At 36.7% G+C, this 24,130-nt stretch overlaps 1 protein-coding gene and 2 non-coding genes across 7 annotated transcripts in view; 1 reads left to right on the forward strand and 2 right to left on the reverse strand.

The window, feature by feature from the left end:
• LOC142344364 (coiled-coil domain-containing protein 180-like) overlaps positions 1-23,714 on the forward strand; it is a 97,685-nt gene extending 73,971 nt beyond the window's left edge. For 2 of the 5 annotated variants that reach the window (XM_075395951.1, XM_075395956.1), the window contains 12 exons: positions 410-487; positions 1,170-1,252; positions 3,295-3,522; positions 4,498-4,524; positions 7,021-7,162; positions 7,336-7,479; positions 8,301-8,459; positions 10,582-10,716; positions 15,227-15,338; positions 17,877-18,086; positions 22,278-22,423; positions 23,104-23,714. In XM_075395951.1, coding sequence (XP_075252066.1) covers positions 410-487; positions 1,170-1,252; positions 3,295-3,522; positions 4,498-4,524; positions 7,021-7,162; positions 7,336-7,479; positions 8,301-8,459; positions 10,582-10,716; positions 15,227-15,338; positions 17,877-18,086; positions 22,278-22,423; positions 23,104-23,232 — 1,593 coding nt within the window. In that variant the 3' untranslated portion in view covers positions 23,233-23,714. Of the gene's footprint in view, positions 1-409; positions 488-1,169; positions 1,253-3,294; positions 3,523-4,497; positions 4,525-4,813; positions 4,829-7,020; positions 7,163-7,335; positions 7,480-8,300; positions 8,460-10,581; positions 10,717-15,226; positions 15,339-17,876; positions 18,087-22,277; positions 22,424-23,103 lie in introns of all 5 variants that reach the window. The other 3 variants (XM_075395953.1, XM_075395954.1, XM_075395955.1) reach the window with 3 other exon arrangements.
• On the reverse strand, positions 4,012-4,094 carry Trnal-uaa (transfer RNA leucine (anticodon UAA)). The gene has a single exon. It is a non-coding gene; the product is annotated as a tRNA-Leu (tRNA).
• On the reverse strand, positions 11,050-11,132 carry Trnal-uaa (transfer RNA leucine (anticodon UAA)). The gene has a single exon. It is a non-coding gene; the product is annotated as a tRNA-Leu (tRNA).
• Positions 23,715-24,130: the final 416 nt, after the last annotated feature.

Here is a 24,130-nt window from a genome sequence, read left to right on the forward strand (position 1 = left end):
CATGAGTCCAAAAGTGGCAGTACCTCGAACGCCGAAACAGTTGCATCTAGCATTTTGCCTTTCATTGATGTATGGAACCCATCTCAACCTAAATGTTCATCGACCACGTTTTATTCTCTTTATATGTGCTACCTATTTTTATAAGTATGGAGATAAGTTTGGACATGAACGAACGAAAGTTTGGACATACTCATTTTTGAACGCACAAAAATTTTTGATCACACGACAGTCTGGACACAGGTATTTTTATCTAGGACGGCTTGAAAAGAAGCATGTTCCATCTGGGACGGTCTGGACAAGTCTAAGTTCCGTCTGGCACCTCAACCTGGGATGTTTTGAGTAAAAAAGAAGTATTTTTGATCAAAAGCGCGTCGTATGAGACTAACTTCAAAGACTGTGTGTGGTATAGGATGCTGAGATGAGTTTGAAACGGGACAAGTCCCGACTTCAAATAGCCTCTGTGGCCACTGTGCTCAATGCTGTCACTGTACGTAGTAATGTTTTTGGAACTGTTTCCTTTCCCCGTTAATAATTTTTTTATTTTTTCCCATTAGACTGTGAGGACAAACTAATAAGTGTTCCTGTACTATTAATGGTTTGTGTAGCCTATTACGGGGTGGAACTTGCTATTACAGTTTTAATATACCCTTTTTAGTGCCAAAATATCAATTTTATTTGGTCAAATTTTACCTGGGAAAATGAAACAGTTCCGGTTTCTGTTGTGTCTATAGTGTGTTGCACTTGCATATTGACTATTCTGGACTTTCTTTTGTGTGTAAAGACTGATTAGATATTTTAACTTAAATATCAACTATCTGATAAAAAGTTTGTGAGATCTATCATTCAAATTTGTCTTCTCCGTTGTTTGTATCCCTTCCCTTAAATGCATTCGGCAACTTCAATGATTTTTTATTATGCAGAAAAAATTAATCGTGCGATAATGTGGGGGGAGGGGGTGCCGTTAGCCATTAATGGTTCAGAAACTGATCCAAATATATAATTAAGAACACAATTTTTTGTTGTAAACTAACCTAATCTTGTTTGATTTTTCCTGGTGTGGTATTTAGCTCTATGTATAACAGCGCCGTGTATATCTGCAAATGTTGTGTACCAACTATCTATTATTGTTTACTTATGTGGAGATGATTTGAAAAGGTGTTTGTTCACAGCCTGGAAAGGTGGGGTTCTTCGACAGCGGAGCTAGGAGAAGTCAAGAGGAATCGGCGATGCGTCTCATCAAAAACATCTTCCAGTAACTATCTGTTCATTGGATAAATATGTTTATATCTTTTGCATTGTTAAAGACTTTATTGGTCGGAATGATCTTATTTTTCGTGAAGAACGTTCTGTTTTGAAAAAACCGCCTAAATTTTGTAACTTTTATGAACTTTGAGTTATTTTTTCATTGCCGTAAATATATCATGCTGAGGGCTATATAGTAGTGCGGGAAGGGGTATATAAAACCAAAGATCCGAAACTTCAAGCATTACGAAATTTTTTGTATATATGCCTCTCACTAGTCAGATTTTGTCACGCCGCAAATCTCAAACAGCAGTTTCTGTTCATGTTCTCATACCGCTCTTCAATTGCTTTTATGTGCGTGGCGTTATTCTATTTAGCAGTGTTTTTTTAAAAAAAAATCAAAGAATTTGATTACAATTCAAAGAGTTTGAATTGTATTGGGGCGCTGTCTTTTTTACGACTCGAAGAGGAGTATTGGAGAAGTCCTTTTTTTAATCAATTTTATTGGAGTGATTTTTGATGCGGGAAATGAAACGCGTGAAAAAATTTAGTGTTGATTATGGTGCTGAACAAAAGTGAAGAGCGGAGCGAAAAGAGAGTGGTTTTTGTACCGCTGTTTTTGAGAGAGCGAGAAATTGATGTGCGAAAAAATTTTCTCTAAGCGAGCGAAATTTTGTTCACGTGTGCCTTTTAAAACTTGTTTTTTTTGAAACTTTGGATGGTTATGAGGTTTGATTATTATACTGTATTAGTTTTAGGCTTGTCTTGATATGAATTGAATGTTTCAAGTAGTTAATTTGAGTTTAATGCTAATGGAGTTAATGCTAATTTGGTTTTTAATCGGTTTTGCTGATTTTTAGACGAAATTTAATGATTTTTTGCCTGTTTTTTTTGTTTTAATGCTTTAAATAGGATTTGAATAGAAACTTGTTACTTAAGGAATATTCAGTTACCAATTGACTAAAGTTTTCTTGGTATAAATCTTTTTTTTAGAATAATTGACAGAAAAATTGTGAAATTTTAAACCTTTTTTTCTTATTTTTTTTGGCAGCTTTTCTTTTTTTAATTATCAGACAAGTTTCTTAGCCTATTATGACTTGCCCAGTGTTCTGCGAGTTTTTCTTTGCTATAATTGCGAAGAAATTTTTTACGGCTTTATATTTCCTTGTACTATTTAAAAAAAAGTAAAAAAAAAGTCATTAAGTTTTTCTAGCTTTTTTTTGTTCAATTTGTTTTTGAATGCCGTTTCTATTCTTCCTTAAATTTTTTATGGCTTTTGTGGAGGTTCAGTGTTCACAATAGTTGGTCTAGTTGTTTAGTCATAAGTATCGGCAATTTTATCCTTCGAGTCGTATCGGGAATTCTTCCGGCTATGTTTTTTAAGATCTGTTCACACATTTTAATGACTTTTGAAGTCAAATTGGAGTAGTGATTTTGGTCACGCCGAATTAGGAAATGGAGCGAAAAAGCGAGTGGTTTTGCGGCGTGAAATTTTTATGCTCTAATTATTAAATAGAGTGAGAAAACGCTGTTTGAACAAAAATTCGCTCTCTCGCTAGTTGTTTTTTGTTCACATGCGGCAATTTCACTTTGATTTTTACTGTTTTTTTTTCATTTTTTGGATCGGATTTTTTCTAAATGGTTTTCCCAATTCACTCATAGTCCGTTCTAGGTCTAGTTTTTTGTTTAGTCAATGAAAACTCTTTTAATTGTACGTCAGGACTTGTCCTGCTGTTTTTTAAATTGATTGGTAAATTTTAAAATCATAAATGACTAACTTCACTCTCTAAATGACTTTTTACATCATCATTAATGCACTTAAGTTCACGCTTAGTATTTTCAATGTCAATAGAGGACGCATATAAAACTAAGGCTGTTACTCATAAATCATAGCAACTAAAAAGTATTGAGTCCTATGATTTTTTTATACGAATCAAGTCTATTAATGAAACATTAATTTAACCACCAATTAGGAAAATTAAGTTCTGTTCTATCGCATGAACTTTAATTATTTGTCTTTCCTCGAAATTTTCTCTTTTGATATTTCTTCAGCGCTCAAAAAACCAAATTGTCCCTACACCAAGAAGCATCTCAGAATGACCTGCAGAATCCTGGTGGAGGTGGAACTGGTCGACCGGGGGAAGGTGGAACAGGTGGAGGCGGCGGGGCAGAAGACAAGTCACGTGCCACTTTTAGTAGACGGAGCACCAACATGAGCGAACATTCTGCCGCTACTGCGTCTAAACAGAGGGTGTCATCCGGAGGGCAGACTCTTATGGGGTAAATATTTGCTCAACTGAATCCCCCTCCCGCACTTGCGTATATAAGTTTCAGTTGGGGGATCGCAAATAAAATGCTTTGAATGTGTTGAAAGATGGCTTGGAATGTAAAACTTAATAGCTGTTTTTTAACTATTTTTATCATTCAAATCCATAAATTTGGATCTTTTCCGAGATCTTTCCAACCATATAATCCTCGATAAGAGGTCCGATAACAGAAAACAATCGAATGCGGGCATATTTAGCGCTACTTATTTGATTATCATGCATGATTTTTTTCTGGAAGTTTTCGTCATTTTCAACATGCTTTCATGCTAGTCAATTATTCAAACTTTTGGCTAGGCCTATTATACTGTCTCTTTTCTCATAGAAACTTTATCGTCCTTCGTGAAAAATGAAAAGATCTTATATGGCATCGTAAATATCACTGGGTGCCAGAATAGATCCAAAATTGATGCAAGATACTATTCATCCTTTTTGGTTAAATAAGTGCTACCACTGGGGTTCGAACCCAGGAGGACTATCGTCCATTGGAACTTAAGTCCAACGCCTTAACCACTCGGCCATAGTAGCTTGAGCAAAATGATTAGTTGAGTGGCGCATCTCGAAAGTTTTATAAAGTTTATAGAAAACAATGTTCTGAAAATCACATCATAGCTCAGATGTTTAGAATGACGTCATCATCTTTATACGTCATCATCAAGTGTATATCTGACTACTACCATTTTGTCATATCGATCTATCAAGAGTTTGAGCTACGCCTATAGACCACTTGTGAAAAACAAAAACGAGCATCAAAAAACCCATTTTTGGGAAGCATTATGGAACTATTGAATTAATGGACAATTTTTTAATCGACAGCTTGGACAAGTGGATGGTTTTGGTCGTATTGTTCTATTTACGGATACAAAAATGAAGTTTTTTTTAAAATTAATTTGAATTTAAGATAGCAACTTCAACTAGTTTTGTTTTTCAGACGTGGACGAACCAATCCCTCAAAAGGGTAGGCAAGTTTGTGTATGAGCGTAAAAGATTGCAGAATGTAAACTGAACAATTAGACTTCTTTTTCCCCATTTGATCATAGTTTTGATGTTTCTATTTTCCTGAATTTTGTGGCATGTTGAAAATTGAGATCATTTCTGTTTCGACGTAGGGTTGTTTAGATGCGGCATCTTAAGAGGGCGGGGGCGGGTGTCAAAACAGAAAGATCCTAGGAGCGTTCTATGAATTCCCTGATTTTATGTGAATAGATTTTTCGTGTGTTTGAATGGCCTTTTGACTGTTACTTTAGCACCACCTATGTCAGGTTTGATATTATTACATTCTGTTCGCTTTAGAAACAAGTAACTAGTTTGAATTATTTTCTGCCGTGCTAAACTTCCGTTAGGTGGTTTATCTAATCAGTTATAAATATTATTACCTTTCATTTTTTTACACATCAGTAATTAGATATAGCAAATCATCAAATGGTGGCGTGATGACCGAGAGGAAAGGTGTGTGGTTCACACGCCAATGATTGAGAGTTCAATCCCCTGCCTCCGTGAAGCTGTCTATGTAAGGATGAGCTCGTACTTAACCATAGCTTCTGGTTGAAAATAGCCTGACCAATGTTGGCTGCAATAATGGTACCACGTGAAAGTATCAGACGCATAAAAAGTGGCTATAGTCACCAAAAAAGAGCAATGCTGCTCATAAAAAGATCAGTCTGAAAGGTAGGTAATAATAAGAAAAAGGACAGCTGAGAACAGGCCGCTGTGGGCTGATGCTGTTCAGCTGCGATTACGCAGGAACCACAATTAATATTATTATCAAATTAAAGTGACAAAATTCGTGATCCGAAAAGGTGTCTTAAACATGTACAAGAAGTCATGCTAAATCAGACATAAAATTGTTAGTAATTATTCTCCTATTGTCTCTCAAAAAATTTTTCAGCGCTCCCAGTAAACAGAAGGAATATATTGATGCCCGCGCTACCTCCAACCGGTTAACATTTTGACAAAAAAGTCGCTTAAAGTTAAGATTTGAAAACCTGACGTTTAGTTTAGAAAATTTATTTATCTTGCATTGCGTATAAAACAAGCTGCTTCTACAGAAAATCAAGCTACAAAATGAAGCATTCGAAATTTTTTGAAAAGATCTGCGATTACATTTATAAACCTAAAAATAAAGTCAACATCAAGTTAAAAGCCGCGTTGTCGTTGGTGACATTTAGGCAATTTTAATTTTGTTTACTTGACAGTTGGAGTCATAGCTGGGCCTCCAGCAGTAGTCTTTTCATCTGTTAGCGTTGTGTTCTCAAAGTGAGAAAATTAGTCGAATTGAACGGTTTTCAATGAAATGAAATGTTTAAATGAAAAGAACAGTTTAATATAGTTTGTGAAATGTTTTCACTGAAAGTAGGTTATGGCGGCCAGAATTGTTTCTCCGCGATTGTAAATCCGATAATTTTAATGGTTGCTACAAAAGATGACAAATCATTTAATGCAATGAAAAAGATTTAGGTAACCTTTTTAATGTGATATTTTTATTAATATAGACCCGGAGCATGGCACGTGACCTTTGAGTGGGGTACAACTGCAAAAACACAATAAATGCAAAGCCATTGCGTGGAGAGATGACATCAAGAATAATTGCGTTTTTTCACTGCCTTGATGTTGAGTTTGTCACTGCTTTTCCTTTCTTAGTTAGCTGTTGGTGTATTCCAACGTTTATATCTTTCCTGAATTGGATGAGCTAAGCTACAAACTGAAGTAAAGCTACAAACTCACTGTTGTAAAAACCCATTTTAGCTCTGGCATCCTATTTCCCAGTCTTAAATTATTTTATTTTGATCTCTATTTGGCAACAAATTAATGTAAATTTCACAGCAAAGCATTTCATGCTAATTCGATTAATTGCTGCTGTACATTTTCATGTATATGCTTAGTGTGTGGACTGTTCAGCTCTGCTTTTCATTAATTACATTTCATAGATTTCGTCAAATTTACGCAAAAATTTGTAAAAGCTCGAATGTTTCAATGACGATTAAGACTCTCTTATCAAACAGCCTTTATTATCATAACACGAAGATAATGGAAGAATGAGTTCCAAAATTTTGATATCACCGCGAGATTGAACCAATTTTTCGAAATTTGTAGGAATTCTGAAGTGATAATTTTTAATTGCTTGCGCGTTGGGTCAAAATGGTTTGAACAAAAAAGCCAGCATAACATATAGATTCCTCTTTCTTTTATGAGGTCAGAGGAATCACAAAAACTGAGAAGTTTTTCCAAAGTATTCAATTGTATTCAATTGAACTCTATAAGCCCGTGAAAGGTGCGATACGCGCCAAAGAGACAAATGTTTGCGGTGTATGTGTCCAATCAGTTATCTTATTTCTTTTTTTTAATGGCGATGTTTCATTATTATCAACCGTTTCTGTTAGTTTATCATAGATTTCGTTGTGTTTATGCTCTGTTTTGTAAACTTTGTTAATGCTCTTGTTTGTTTTGTTTATAGCACTCGTCGTGGTAGCAAAGGAATCAGATTTGACAAGAAGTACCTGGTGTTCGGGGACAGGACTCCCGATGGCACACACTTCCTTGCCAACATTCAGAGAATTCTCCAGTACACACTGGAAGGCATGCTTGTCGTATCCGATGTTAGTATCTCTCTATGGTGATTCCTTGCTCTCAAACCTAGTTTTTAGCTTCCGTACATTTACACTGGACTGTTTAGACTTTTCATTCGACGTTTGTTCTGGAATGCCCCCCCTCTAGTAATGCTTGGGATTATATATAATTTCAATGTGGTCAAGTTTTGCTTTGGCTTTAGTCCTACTATCGGAACAAAGGTCTTAGAGCCATCACCAGACCCCAAGCTATCCAAGACACTTTCGACTCTTGCGCAGAGGTCATTGGTAACAAACTGCAGAACTATCACTCACAAGCCGAAGACTTCTACAACAACACGCTGCAGGTCATAAATTTATTCATTTCAACATTTTGTGCCTCATTTTAAAAAGTTTCTTGAATAAAAAGTTTCTTAGCTGAGTTTTCCCCTTTTTTCATTATTTCTCAGTGGCCAATATTGGTTCCATGAATTTTGGCGAATAAACGTTTGCCGGATTTCTTATAACGGCCATTATACCATGACACTAATCAGATAGCATTAGTCGTTGCTGCTAACTTACTAACTTATTTTCTTTACTACGGCCCGAAGAGTTTAAGCTTTAAGCAATTTTAGTTTGGTAATTTACGGTTATAATTGTCAGTAAATCAGTCGTCTCGGCAAAAAAGATTAAATGAAGTTGGGGGGGGGGGGGGGAATAGCTCAGGTTTGGACGAAAACTGGGTTAAGGCTTGCTCAAAATGTATAAAAGATGGAAGTTGTCTCAAGTCAAAATCAAATTGAACTTTGGTCATTTCTGAAGTCGTCATACTAATTTCGAGGTTTCAATTTTCTTCATTTTTGTCTCGTTTTTGCCTTAAAATTGTTTTAAAATCTCCGAAAGTCTGCAGCGTCAGATTATACATTCAGCAGAGCCAGATTTCTTATGTACAACGCTGAAGTTAAAACAAACTACATTCGCACTTGCATCCTTTAAAAGAGTTAAGTCATTCCTACAGATGCCTCTTCGAAATTCTGGCATTCTTCTCGAATCTCTTCGTTGTTCTGAATTCATGCCACAAGTTTTCAGTGTTAATCAGAGTCGTAACCTACAATGATAATTTACTGAAAAGCATTCTGACTCAGTACTGATTTACTCTGAAAGTTATGCGCGGGTTATTTATTTGCAGGAGTTTAGACTTCAGATTCGCCAGTTGGAATCAAAAGTGTCTGTGGTTCCGGAGTTGGTGATGAGGCAGTTTTTCCAGGAGAGGATATCAACTCTCAGGGACACCAGACCTATTCCGGAGTTACTGCAGAAAAGCGAACAACTGGCCAAGAAGCGATCGGTTAGTTGCTCTCTTTGGTGAGTGCTTTGTTTAATCAGCAAAAGTGCTAAGGCAATTTCAATTCAACTGTTACAAATGCTGCTTTTTTCATACTTTTATTAAGCGGGATATATCCCCTGCCAATTAGATACGTGATTTCACTTCATTTTGAAACGTTCACATTGTTCCTCCCAACTTTTGCAGTCTGCCCGTGGTTACTTGCTATTTTCCCACAGTATCGTCAGTTGTTAGTTTTTGTCACATCTGATGAGGCGCTGTTTTTTTACTAAGTATGATTATTAATTGCTCTCAAACGAGGTTTATATCAATTATATTAGTCTTATGGTCTCTTTTAATACGATTTTTCGTCCCTTTTAACTTTTCCTCAGAAACGGGATAACAGGTAAACGCCGGAGGGCATTACGTAGTTGAGCAACACTCTTATAACCTTACGCCTTACTAGTTTCCCACTACGCGATTCACAGAAACTTTTGAGGAGACAATTTTATGGTGTGAAGGGAGGTTTTTCTTACAAGTTTTATCCCCCTCCTCGATCCCCCCTACCTCAGTCAACCCCCTACTAACCCCAGCCCCAACACCCCGTCCTCCCTCCTCCACCTGGCGATTTGCACCCCCTCTCGTCCACTCCTCTCAAGCCTATCCCCCGTTCGCTTGATCCCCCCAGCGCTTGACCCCCCATCTGCTCACCGCCTTAATGCCAGCATCCCTAAGCCGCAGCTGGCTACTACCGAATTCGGTCGTTTGAGAGCAATGTGCCCGACATCAGTTTCTTATGTTTTATATAATTGAGCTAAAATTAGTATTTGGATTACATCCACCATATTCCGATACCCTATTGGATATTACAATGGAAATGAATTTGACTAGTTATCTTTTAGAGTCATAAAGATACGATTTCATTCCACATTTCTCTGAGTATGATTAGCTACGAAAATCAGCTGCACTGTTCTCCGTTTTTTACTATTGCTAGTAAACTTTTTGCTTGGTAGTTAGAATTGCCGTATCATTCTATGAAAAAATTAATACACAATTTTTAAAAAGTCAAACTAAGAGTCACTTAAAAAACGATTGCATGAAACACCGAAGTAATTTTTCCCTTTGCCTAAATGACGTTGCATAAAATTATTTTGAATGTTTGGGGACTGCCTGATATTTGCTTGAAAGTACCTTAGTTTTTAGGTAATAAAAACAATAATTACTTCTCCCGTTAAGGTAAAAATCAGTGAAAATTAAATTTAAAATAATATAACAGTTAAGATAGAACTTATGATTAACATTAAATAAAATTGAAGGCAAGTTAAGATAAAATCACAATAACAGTTAATGCTAAGTTTACCGTAAAGTAAGTTACCGTAACAAATTCCTCTTAACTGAAACTTTCTATCTGTCTAAACTACAGCTATTCAACGTAATAGCTCAGAGACGCTTTATTGTCATTTTAAAAAATATATATTCACCTACCTTTATTTTTCTTTGTCTTGCAAACTCAATCGATGTAACATGATGCGGGTTTTAGCTGTTTGGAGGTTGCAATAGCATCTATTTGTTTATATGACTTTGACAAAGCATTGTTTTCAAAATTGTACGTGGATTCTTCACTTATTCAATCACTTATTCATACTTTTCAAATGCATGCTGTTATATACGAAAAGTTTAAAGTTTGTGTTTTAGAACAATGCATGCTTTTAATTTTTTAAATGTCTCAGTGTGGAACTATTTGGTTGTATAATGTGGAATTTCTGATTTTTTTTCGAATCTCTATCCGTTTTTTGTACTATATCACTTCTTGCTGTTGCCAAAAGTGGAATGTTATGTAAATCATGCACTGTTTTGAATATTGAACGTTTCAGATATGTAATAATGCGGGAAAAAGTCAAATCCACGCTTTTCATTTCCAGAAAAACTAGTGTTAGACTAGTGTCACGCCATATTTTAATTCGTTATTCGAAATAAGTGAGAAGAGATGGAGAATCTTTGGAATTTTGCCTTATGGAGATCTTGGTAAGGTGTTTCAATTTTTGCAAAAGATGTCAGGATCTTGCATGACCCTGTAATGATATCAAGTTTGGTACGTGAATAGGTTGTAATATTGTTTTGTTAGACAGTTGCGATAATTTTACAGGAATTGGAGGCGAGACTTCACCCAGATATGGGTCATCCGAACAGAGTGAAACAACTGGGCGAATTAGACGGGATGGAACAGGAGAGACATAAAGAGATCTTGGATACCATTCACATATGCAACTCAGGGGTCAATGTTAGTAGTAGCCATTCATGACATCAATCGATATCATCTCATAGTCTATTGCGTTTTTTAACTTTACCCTGTTCATCTAATACAAAGTCTTAAACAATCTTTGGGTTATATGTGTCACGTGGCTAAACTCACTAAGCTGGGGGGGGGGGGGGGGTGAAGCCAAGACAAACACAGACGCCGTCATAAAAACACAGAAAGCCCTCATTATGCTCCAATCATCGTACTAAATGTTTATAGATTCTAGGTCCACAAAGTAGGGGTCTGTATTACGATGGAGACCCTAGTTACCAATAATCTAATGAAAGTTTCTTAAATTAACATTCAAAGAGAAACTGCTACCACTGGGGTTCGAACCCAGGAGGACTATCGTCCATTGGAACTTAAGTCCAACGCCTTAACCACTCGGCCATAGTAGCTGTGAAATGTTGGGATCATTTTTTTGTGATAATGATCATTTTTTTCAGTTACTATAGCAGCTGTTATGAAAATTTTGAGCACTTTTATAAAATTTTGGATTTCTTTGACGTATAATATTGATGCCGAATTGCGCACTGCTTCTAGAATCGTTTCTTTTAGAACTGAGCGTAAACGTGATACTTTCTTCGCTTTTGCTCTTATAACGAGCTCTTTGATCTAGTCTGTTCTCTCCTCCCCAACGCTGTTTATGATTCCCAGCTTGAAATTGTGAATAGTTACCTCCCAGAGGTGGAGGTGCAGACCCAGATTGCTTTATGATCAGACCCAATCGAGGTCAAACCCGCGTGTTCCCAGACCGAAATTACAGGGTCTGGTCTGGACGGAAGTTCGAGCGTACTACAGTCTGGACCATGGTCTCTGGAGTTGGTCTGCTCAGAGGTCAGTTTGGTCTGATCATAGGCGTATTCGAGCGCACTTGAGTCTGATCATAAACGGTTCGAGCGCAATTGGGTCTGATCGGAAGCGCATTTGAGAGCACTTGAGTCTGATCATAAACGGTTCGAACGCAATTGGGTCTGATCAGAAATGTTTTCGAACGCAATTGGGTCTGATCAGGGACCATTTCGAACCCCTTATTTTTTTCATTTTTTTTGTTTTTTTTTTTACTGCGAGATGATGGCTCTGCCAAGAGGCAACAATAAAGCAGCCTTCTGATCAGAGACTCATCTTAAGTCCGATAGCTCTGACCAGAAAAAAGGAGGCCAGCTGATAGCAAAGGCTGATCTCCTTCGGAGGAAACTTTGATAAATTGGAGGCCACGATGTTTCTTATTGAAAGCTGTATAAACTCATCCATACAGTTAGAAATATGCACTAAGCGGTATACTAAATAAAATTTGTTCTCAACAGTTGGGTATCGTTTTCTTTAGCAATACTTTTATAATTGATTTTTCCTTAGATGAATTAAATACTGCAAACATCAGTTTTTATGAAATGAATATTTTATAGCAAAATTAAGAGATTTGTTCATCAGTAAAATCTTTCTCTGATCAGACTATGTTGAGCGCACTTGAGTCTGATTCGAGCGCGCATCAGTCTGATCATAAATGGCTGCAAGTGCAACTGGGTCAGGCCATAAATGCTTTGAGCGCAACTGGGTCTGATCATAACCTCTTCGAAGCACTTGTCTGATTGAGGTCTGGGCAATGGTCTGAATTGGATTCTGAACCATGGTCTGAAGATGGTTTGATCAGAACGCCTTCGGTCTGAAAAGTCTGATCAGAGATCCTCTGTGTCTGGAAAGTCTGATCACAGGTAACTTGCGTCTGGAAAGTCTAATCAGGGTTAATTTCCGTCTGGAAAGTCTGATCAGAGATTATTTTGGTCCGGAAAGTCTGATCAGACAAAAATTTGGGTCTGGACCTCAACCTGGGCTAGAGCGCTAGTGAAAATGACAGGCGTATCAAAATATTGAAATTTAACTGCCGGCCAATCAATTGAGAAAATGTTTATACTGTTTTCTGATTGGCTGATTGCTCAACAAATTCTTCAAGTTTTAAAATATGAGATGGGTGTTTACGTAAATGTGCTCAGAAATCGTGTTAAGCCTGAAGAGATAAAATCTATTATTTGCGGGAGAACTGTCCCACGGGCCGCTGAGGCATGGCCATGCATCGAAAGTTATGGCCAAATGTGGTAAAATGTATAATCTAGAATTATAAAAATAGGCTTTGTCAAATTTAGGTGGATTGAATGCATAATGTTAGTGCTTCGAATTTCTTAACCAATCAGATTCGTCGAAAATTCTGTATTGTGGTACGTCTATTTGTTGAGACGTCACCGTTGCTATGTACCGTTGCTGTGTTGTAATATGTAAAAACAGATCGTGAATGTGTGGTCAAAATATATTTGAATTGTCACGTCAGAAAATTATTTTAGGGGAACCAAGTTCCCTTATATTTTGTTGTTCTTTAAGTAATGGTCAGAGAACTACTTTTCAGGATATGGGAATGTTGGTCGAAATGACGTGTAGTCGACAAGGAAAATAAGAAATATAGCCGACAAATTTATTCTCTGGTCAACAAATCTCTTTGGTCGATAAGTCAGTTCGATGTACCATTATTGGTGTGCAGCCTGGTAGCGCTCTTTCGGCTCTCGTGCCCTCCTCTCCCCCCCCCCCAAATGGCGACAAGATGTAAATAAATTTAATTAATGCGTGACACCAATTCAAAAGCAGTTTTCTCGTTGTTTTATACCTATTCAAATGAGCAAAACGGAAAGATATCTCAAGCAATTAACTTTGGGGTAACTGCGGGGGAATTTTTTTAAAAAAAACTGCTGATCCAAAAATTAGTTTTTTGATCTCAAGAGAAGTACCAAAAGTTCAGCAACTCATACAAATAAATCAAGTGAAAACCGTGATCATATTTCTTCAGTACAAAATATCATAAGGATCGTAAGTTTTTGTCAAAAGACTAATAAGTCTTGACTTAATAGTTTTTATATTTTTTTACTTTGAAACCGTTTAAAACCGCATTTCTTTTTGACTCAAACATCCTTAAAGAATTGAATAGAATCCAAGAAAAGAACTGTGTCCAAAACAAAAAACTTTGATTTTTTTGTGGGTTAGAAGTGAAGTAGTTGTCGCGTCGTTTCAAAGCAGGCTTCACTGCTGTAAGCGGACCAAAAGTCTTCATAATTTTTTGGTTAAAAATTAATTAAATCCGGACAAGTTGAGCTCTATTTGCCTTGAGGAGTATGTACACTTATCTTCTTTTTTGAGACAATTTATAAGTGGCATGCCCAAAATAAGTTATAAAACTAAATAGCTTTTTTCTCGAAAAAAAATTACAAGTTGGAAGACCGCAGATTATTTTTTTTAATTCAACAGCATATCGCCCACAAATAAAAAAGACCCATCTGAGTTGCACCCCAATTTTACATTTTTGTCCCCTATTCTCAAGGAGAAAAATGTAACATCCGCATCTGAGTTCAATTTTAGACTCAAACAAAAATTTAGACTCGAACTTTTTATTATCCGAAATGGTTTTTAAAGCAGTTGCTGATGCTGTCAAAATTCGACAAATGATATAAAATTGTCAACTGCTAACAAAACTTTTAATTTGTGAGTCCGATCTCTTAAAAAGTTGGAATCCAGGAAATTTAATTTTGGATTGCACTCTAGACCCAGCTGGCTCTAATTTTATACCACTTACAGGGGCGTAAGATATTAGGCGAAAGCTCGATTAGGCGAAAGGATTTTCTGTAGCTGTTAGGCAAAAATTTTGAACTTAGATTTTGCAAAAATTAGGCGAATACCAAATAAAACACTTAAAAGAGGTTCTGAAATATCCGCTTGGAAATATAATGTAATGAAGTAACTATAACATTTGACTTTGTAGAAAAATAGTTTAAAAAACATTCGAATTTTGAGCATTTGGACGATGTAGTTTAACCTCAACTTCTCAATTTTGTGTGAATTTTTTCAAGTGATGGCTTTCAATTATTCACATTAAAGCTATTGTAAACATTCATCATTGTTTCCATGCTACTTTGTTTTTAGAAAAATCAAAATCATTGGGCGTGACGACACTGAGAATAGTAAAAAAAAAGATGCAAAACATTGAAAACAATTATACATTTTGCATGTACTTTCAACAACTCGTTGCATGTAAAGAATGTTAGGGACAGCTTTAAAGCATCGAATGCATTTTGAATCACCTCTTTCAAGTGTTTCAGTTGCTATTCGTCTAATTTCCACCAACATTTAGTTCAGGATTTTTGGTTATTGGCTACAAAAATTTCGTTGGTTTAATCGAGTTTTCTCCTAATATCCCACTCCCCTTACATTAGGTGGAACGTTGTAAAAAGTTGAATTTTGTGCTAAAACAAAAGTGTCATTTCACACATAAGTTTCATGTCATAAAACAAACCGGGAAACTATGTTTTGAAGCATTGTCGCTTGCTGCTTTGAAATTTATTTTCCCGATTTCTTGAGATAACTATGAACTATATGACTCTATATGAACTATTTGTCACCTGAGTAATAAAGTACTTTGTAAAATTTTAAATACTGAGGTGTAATATGATTCTAGGAGCTGTTGAACAGACAAGCCAAATCGTTCTGCTCTGACCTGGCTAAACTGGCAGAGCAGTTATTGCTACAATATGACAACCTACTCCTCATTGAAGACGTCAACATGGGCAGTAAGTTATAATCTTGAGATGATAAACTTTCTCAGTATTCTTTACTGCTTTATGTCATTTTTATTCCGTTAGTTTTAAAAGTTAAGCGCTAACTTTCAAAAGGTCGCCCTATTTTTTATTCAAACCATTCGAAATTATTATTGTTGTTGTTGCTGCTGCGCGGCAGACTATGTTCAGCGGGTAAGCTGATAAGTTATTTATAAACCATAATAAAATCATTTATAAAGCGCTTTTTGTTATGTCGCATAAGAGACGCGTTTTAAAAAATGATTTCTCGTGGTTTGAAGCTAAAATGTTTGGCGATTTCTTCAAAAAAAAACTAACGCTTCACGTGTAAAATCGCCGGAAGCCAGTCACAACAAAAGAAGTTTGAGTTCTTGCGCTTATAAAGGACATTTTTTTTCCCGCGGGATGGGGAAAATTTGGTCAAGTTTTGGCACCAGCACCTGATTTTTAGAGCTGAGTGCTGGAATAGACATTTTCAGAACGGAATCAGTACTGATTAATAGCCGCCCTCATCTTCTCAGCCGGCTATTATAGCGCTCCTATTTTTTTACAATTCAAAGAATTTGAATTGTATTGGGGCGCTGTCTTTTTTTTTTTTTTTTAAGATCTGTTCACACATTTTCATGATTTTTGAAGTCAAATTGGAGTAGTGATTTTGGTCACGCCGAAACAGGAAATGGAGCGAAAAAGCGAGTGGTTTTGCGGCGTGAATTTTTTTTGCTCTAATTTTAAAGTAGAGTGAGAAAATGGTGTTTGAACAAAAATTCGGTTTCTCGGTAGTGGTTTTTTGTTCACATGCGGCAATTTCACTCTGATTTTTACTGTTTTTTCGATTTTTTGGATCGGATTTTTTTCTAAATGGTTTTCCCAATCCATTCAAAGCTCATTCTAGGCCTAGTTTTTGTGTGAATTAAATTTTCTTTTCTCGTTAGTGGTTTTTTTGTTCACATGCGGCATTTTCACATTGATTTTCTGTTTTTTTTTTCTTATTTTTTTATCAGAATTTTTTAAAAATGGTTTTCTCAATTCACTCTTAGTCCATTCTAGGTCTCGTTTTTCTATTTAGTCAATGAAAATTCTTTGAATTCTACGTCAGGACTTGTCCTGCTATGTTTTTTACTTCGTCGAATAAAAAAATGTTTCGCTTTACCTCATTTTGCCGCCTTTTCAACATTTTGCGTGAAATCTTTTTGACTTCTCTAGGCTAGTATCTCTCTTCTCTCATTCTGCTAAAAGTGATTTTGAACATCAGTTGCTCAGCAAAGCAATTCAAAATGAACAGTCAGTATAAAAAATTGAAGTCAGAAACGGGATAAACCCATAAAGCCCAATTTTAGATGCCCGCTATTTGAACGTCGGTCCTATAAGTATTAGTTACCTCTCTCTAATGCTGATTGTTATTGATAGTAGCCCCTGTAGCCTCTCTCTAAGAAACAGAAGTATGTTCAACTACGAAATGCCATCAAAATAAATCGGACTTAAAAAAATGTTTTTGTACGAAAATCTTTTTTTTTTCAATATCTTCTGTTATTTCAATCCCAGTCATGCTTATTGGAATCAACGGCGGCTTTTTTCCGGCAATCTGCCGGGTATATTTTTGATTGTGATGACGCTGAATAAAATATCTATGCATGTTTACATCATTGCTGACTCATACTTTGATTATGGCAAATTTGGCTTTATAATGCTCTGAATCAGAGGTTGAAACAGAGTTATTCAGACTTAGACTACGGTCAATTTACTCTCAAGTTTTCTGGATCTGTTCTGTTGTTGACATCAGGTTAGAATTACGGGTGGCTAGTTTGATTACGGTCGCTGAATAATTGTTTAGTTGTTGTGTTCGGAACTGCGTTTTGACTTATTGGTGTTCAGTTGTTATAATTGACAACTCTCATGTATTTAATTCAGCATTTTTTGCAAAGATTTCTACAAGTCATGGTGTAAGATGTTTATGAACTCATAAAGCGTAGATATAGTTTGTTTAAACTAATTTTAATTGTTCTCTAATTGTTCCAGCTGTCATTGAAATCTTAACCCAATGAATTTTTCCCTAAATAGTGATATTTGTTATTGGCGAGTCTCGACTTATCGAGTTGACCCCAACCCTCTCCCCCAGTAGGTTATGCACCCCCCCCCCCCCCCCCCTCCAGTTACAGAGCACGTGCCATTAAATAGTAAATCAATATGTAAAAATATGGCATTCGCGTCTGGGGAGTGCAAATAATGTTCACCCACTAGGCTGGTAGGGGAACACAACCGGAAGACATCCAAAATGTTCTAAATTGAGCGCACTATTGCGTTTTTTTTTCTATATATGACAATCGACCTCTAAATTCTGAAATTTAAATTTGTAAATTTTTCCTCTTTAATGGAGAAATAATTTCTTTATCTTCTGAAGACTTTTCCTTATTTTGCATAACTTTCTTTTATTTGACAATATGACCTCTAAAAACTGATTCATACATTGCGGCGTCCTTCCTATTTAATGGAGACTAAAATCTTTGTCATTTGAAATTTCTTCTTGTTTTGCAGACTTTGGGATGAAGGAACTCGAGACTGAGGAGCTGATAAGAAGGAAAGCGAAGGGTGAGAGTCTGGAAGAGCCAGTGGAACAACCAGTGGTGTCCAGAGGCAGGGGTAACTGGGAGGGTATACCCCTGAACACCCTCTCAACTGCCTCTGTTATGTCACAATCTCCCTCTACTCTCACAACCACAGCCGCTGTTGCTGCTGGAACCCAATGTACGTCAACTTTGTATCGCTATGTGTATTAATAGCCACAAATGGTCTCCAAATGATACCCGTATACATTAAATTTAATTAACTTATATCAGACTATATTAAATTTAATTAAATTCAGAAACTTGTCAAAAGCGCTGCATTAGTGCAAAACACCGACAGTATTTCTCAGAAAATTGACGGCTGGTACTGAAATTAGACCCACCAATTTTGTGTGCACTCACCTCAAGGAGAGTCTGAAGATTTTAAATTCCTTGGAAGATTTTGATTAGATTTTTGATCAGCAGGAGTGACTCACTAGGTTCACACAAATCAAGTTGTCTACAGCCCGATCAACTCATAGTTTATTTTCAAAAAATTTTAAATAGGTTTCAGAAACTTGTAATGTCAAAAGCACTGCATTAGTGCAGCACATTTTTAACACTTCAAACAGCAATAGCATACATAAAAACAGTCATGCTATTATATAACTAATGATTATTAACCACCCCTCGTCGTGAAGAAGTTATCAAATTCTGAAGCTGAACATAGTTGCTGCATAGCTTCAAGGGACAACAACTGTGCGACAGTGGATACTAATACTGAATTACAGTCAAATATTACTGTTGAATAACTTCAATATGTCCATAACAACTGAATTTGTAATATACTCTTGATGCGATGACAACAGTCCTTTTCAGTTCAAGGATGTATATGAATTTCAAGGTAGGTAGCGCGATTCTATATGCTCTATTAAATGCTGGTTTTATATAAATTGGATCTATTCTGTCCCCCCCCCCCCCCCCAGCTTAGTAAGCATAAATCTTTTATGACCCCCAGGCGCACGTGCTATTTTCCTACATAGTGACGTGCTATATAACAACATATAATTTGTAACTGGGTGTCATAAAAAACACTGCGGGGGGGGGGGGGGGAAACAGAAGGTGTCCCATTTTTAACCCCTATTTATTTAACCCCCAATCATTTAACCCCGATTTTTTCACCCCTCCATTATTTAACCCCTCCATCATTTAACCCCTCTATCATTTCACCCCGATTTTAATCTTTTGTAAAATAAAAACTATTTAATTAGCCTCGCGGGCCATGGACATGCCTTAGCGGCCCGTGGGACTTGATATGAAACTATCACAACCGAACATGGGATTAAGTTATCTTGTTAATTATGACAAAATATGCCTTTAATGTCGACTCCTAATTGGCGGGATGAAATGATAGAGGGGTGAAATGATATCGGGGTTAAATGATAGAGGGGTTAAAAGATACAGGGTTAAAATATACGGGGTTAAATGAATCGGGGTGTAAAGAAGTAGAACCGGAACAGAATAGATCCTATTAATTGTTAAATAAATGCGTAGCAAGCTAATCTATAGTCGAAGAAGAAGAAGCGAAGAGATATTTTTCGCGGAGCTTAATTTCTGTTGAAGATTCGATAGCACGCTTGGACCACCCAGCTGATTTGTTTTTTAACGTAACCATTAACTTATTATCTATAGCGGTAAAAAACGGATCGATATTGCTAATGGCTAATAATTTGAGTTGATCATAAACAGGAAGTAGTTTTACAGATTCTCTTAAACTGTTTAAGAATTTAAAACCGCGCGCCGTTTAAGAGAGCACACGCTCGACTTCCAATTGATAACACAAATCATTATCGATAATACCCCCAGATATTTTACTTCGGCTTTTATTTATTATTTGGCCATGAATATGTAGAGCTCACAGTTCTCTTTATTTTTTTACCAAACACAATAAATTCATTCTTATCGGTTTTCGGCTTTGGAGCTAGTGAAGTAAAGTAGTCTAGTGTAACATCTTTTGAATTTTCAAGTGACATTTTACAGTTTATGAGATTGCAATGGGTGTTGAAATAACAGTATCATCAGCGGATTGAGTGAGTTCGCACGTCTTTAGTTCTAAATGATTTACATATAGATTAAACAACAGTCGTCCCTGTGCTGTTCCCTCTGGAACCCCTTTGTATAGGTTAATCCAGTCTGCTGTCGTTTCATCCCTGTTGAATAATTGAATCCAAGACATTTGTGCTTGTACATTAGTGTATGATGATTTATTGATTCAATTAATTTCAAAAATAGAAAGAGAAAGTAATTTTTTGTTCATTTTTTTGTTTTTGAATTTGCTCAGTGGATATTGTAGAATGCTTGTTTCCAAAACCAAATGCTGTTAGCTAATGGCTTTGTGCATGCAGATAGTTTTGAGTTTGCGACTCAAATTAATTTTTCAAAACTTTTTGCGAGAATCTGTGAGAGCAATTGGTCTGTAATGCTTTGGATCATCTGTCTCGACTTTTTTTTGAACATGGTAATTATGTTGGCGGATTTTAACTCTCTCCCTCATTTGTGCATTAGATATTTCTGTGACTGGTCTCGCTAAATCGAATATATCAATATAAACTCATGCTAGCAATGTTGTAGGTGGCGACAATTTGGATGCGCCCAGTGAACATAGGACATGTAGAGGCTGGGGTGGGTTTTCAAATGGACGAAAAGTCTTTTTTTGCAGCCTGATCGAAACTTTGCTTCAAGAAGGAGGGTTGACAAAACGTTGACCTGTTCGCTTAACTTAAAATTCGACGATCGTTCTCTTGGTTTCTATTCTTGACTCTTCAAATGAAGTTTAAGGGCTTTGATTGATGAGATTGCTTTCTATCCTCGTGCGAATGGAAACTTGAATTATGCAAACATTTCTTCGAAACGGGATGTTACCTCATATAAGTTATTGTAATCTTAGCCGAGTGTGCTGTTTTGAATTATTGAATTAAGAATGGCTTCTTCTAATGCAGCGATCTTGAAATGGTCAATTCTTACTAGTCTATAGAGATATGTTTTGATGCTCAGGGTTTTTATATGGCTTATTTTTTTTTTTGTTAAAAATTGATTTTCGAATATGCTGACTAATTTTCTGGTACCAACTTATGAGAACAAAAGACATGATTGCCGGTGACTCCTCGATTTTTATGGAGTACTTTTTTATCCTCATTGTGTTACTGTCTGTTGATGTTGAATCAGTGTGAAACTTTGATCCTGTATTCAAAGACAGTACGCTGATTAACCATTAAGATAAAGATTACGAAATGAAGAACGAAGCTCGACAAAGATAGTTTTCAATAGTTGAGAAGCTTTAAGCTGAGCTGATCTTTTGCAGTGGTCGCAGAATTTTCTGTTTTGTCAACTGACGCTCATTTTATTTTTAAGATAACACGGGGCAAAGGTCGATTTTTTTAAAATTTATTCGTACCGTAATTTCACTGCTCTAATTTGCATTACTTTGTTTATTAGACTGTTTTCAGGCGACTTGCTTTCAAATGAATTGCGAGTTTTTTACCTACTTTGAGGTCCTGTAGCCAATTGTTTAGAAGGCTGCAGTTGCTATGAATTGGGGGGGGGGGGGGGGCTTACTATGAGGGTAGTAATTGAGTGTTTGACCGTCCGAATGGTTAGTAGAGCAAGTTGTGTGATACTGCTTTGTTTTTCGAGAAGCTCGAATAGAAGTTAATTTGGAAACAAAAATGTTCTAGCTTTTCGAATCTGACATCAGTTCTTACTAATAATTCTATTCTACTGTTCTAATTGCTAGTCAACTGCTAAGCGACAACTGTAACGGTTTTTTTTCATGCATAAAGGGTATTGAGTTGCCATTAAATATCAACTAACTATTGTACCTTAAGTACATAGGCGGTCAAACTCTTACAAATAGTATGTAAAAGTTTTACTAAGCTTGTTGTGCCGAAATTATGAGCTTCTAAATTGTAAATTTTTAAGTGCAATACTCAAGCGGATAAGGTTTAGTCACCCTTTCGTTCATCGGGCGAGCTTTCCAAGTGGTTGTCCCTGTATGATGATGTTTAGCTGTGAACAAGTTTTGGGTCTTTCCCAATATACCCCCCCCCCAGCTTAGTGGTCAGATAACCTAAACCCCCCCCCCCCCCAATCATTGTAAATATACCATAATGGGGGCTATAATGGAAAAGACCCCAAGTTTTTATAATGCGTTCAAATTCGGCGCTGTTTTAAATTTTCTGTTCAGTAACTGTTGGTAAAAAAAATTGTAATATCGCAAATTTAAATGTTGTTTTTATCGAACACCGTTTTATTATCACTTGAAGCATGATTGTTTGATATGTACATCGTATATGCTATTTTGCGTTCTTTTGTTGTTCAAATGAAAATGTTTCAGTGGAGGTTTCGTCTGCAAATGCGGGTTTCACTATTGGTGGTGATGTTGGGTTGCCAGTTCAAGTGGTTCGATCTCCAGTTGTGAGTACCCTGAAGAACAGTGATGTCCACAAGACCGTCGACACCTCCAAAGACAAATACTACGAGGTACCTGTCCAATCAGAAACAGTTTCCATGTTCTCTTTCTATCAGATCCTGATTGGTCACATACCTCGACCAATCAGGAACTGAGAGAAGAAAAGAAATTGTTTCCTTGTCAGTAGATTATGACCCTCCATGTTGATATTTTAGTGCCCGTATTAGGGCATGTTTTGATTGTAAGGGATACTCTCACCTCTTATGAGGCTAGGAAGACCAATGTAAGTGTAGCAAGAAGCAATAGTTAGCCCAAGGCGATGAACACAAAACCCTCTCGGCCGAAGGAAACAGTTTCGGAAAATCACCCAGATTTAGACTTCGAGTTACGGAAAGACCGATAAAATTTGTGTGTGATGGAGTTAAGAAGGTCTGGTGCAAAAATTAATTGTGAATATCTTCATTTTTCAAAATTAAGGCTAATGAATTGGGTACTAAAATTTGAAGACGTGCATGTGAAGGATATTTTCACCCCAGCCGTTTATGATCCCTGGTTACAGATTATGTGTTGTTACATTTCAGCACATTGCTCATTTAAAAGATACCACATTCTCTTGAGGGGGGCGGGGGGGGGGTAAAAATTTTATTCCCACTGAGTTTGGGGTCGAAGCAGAATAAATCTGATAAAACTGTGTTGCGGGGGTCTTAAACAGAATGGGGTGGTTGAATGGTTGATTTCGAATCCATTTCAGCTGTTTGTGGCCGAGTTCAAGTCCAAAGTTAGGAAAAGCGAAGAGACATTCAACCATGAGAGGATCCAGGAAAGACGCTGGAGCGAAAACTGGCAGAAGTCTGTGGCCAAAATCACCGCCCTGTACTAGACACCCTCGCCTTCCGTAGCCAATCTTCAAGGCATTCTCTCTGCTCGCAAAACTAGATAATTTGACTTTGGTAGTGCCCTTTCCTGTCCAGTCCCTAGAACTCTGAAAACCCATGTCGAGTCTGAATCTACTCTAAATTCATTGCTCTAGAACTCAATTTGTTCTGAATCAGTACTGACGCATTGTCATTTCAGTACTTTAAAGATATAAATCAGAGTTCAATCTGTACTGATTCAGTGAAACAGTACTGCAGAAGTCTGTGTGGAACTGTGTTCATGAATTGACTTAGATGCAAATAGGACTCGACATAAATCGGCGTTGCCGACATTGTTTAGGATAGAACTGCCAATATTGAAATACAAATAAGAATGAGTTCCGTTCAAATGAACTTCTGTGGTCCTATTATGTCCTCAAATTCATCTATCATGCTAAGCATATCTATAGTCTGATATCAATATACTAAAGAAATTCAGTTTTGTAACTATTGTGTTTCTTAGTGAGATTAACAAGTTAACATATTGGTAATATGCCTTGGCACCCGTAACCTACGTTTTATGAGATTTTTAGTCCAGTCGCTCGTAGATAGCTTGATGTCATCGAGGCGTAATGTGAGAATATAGGCGTATTTTGGTCTTGAGATAGACTGCTAAATCCTGAGGGCATCAAGGTGCTGAGCAATTCTCCAAGAGCCATACTAGTCTTGAAGCCCCCGATTTACCTGATTTGACGAGGATATTTAAATTCAAGTTGTGAAGGGCAATTTTTAGAACCACAATCTATTCCCGTACCCAATTCTGGCTGTCCAAGCGTACATTTTCTATGTAAAAGACACTTTTATGTAGCTTGGACCCCTTCCCACTTATTCCCCATCCTCCTTATCCAATCAGGCTGCCTGAGC

The sequence above is a fragment of the Convolutriloba macropyga genome, chromosome 8 (assembly GCF_964194025.1).
Source record: "Convolutriloba macropyga chromosome 8, txConMacr16.3, whole genome shotgun sequence".
Taxonomy (NCBI): Eukaryota; Metazoa; Xenacoelomorpha; order Acoela; family Convolutidae; genus Convolutriloba; species Convolutriloba macropyga.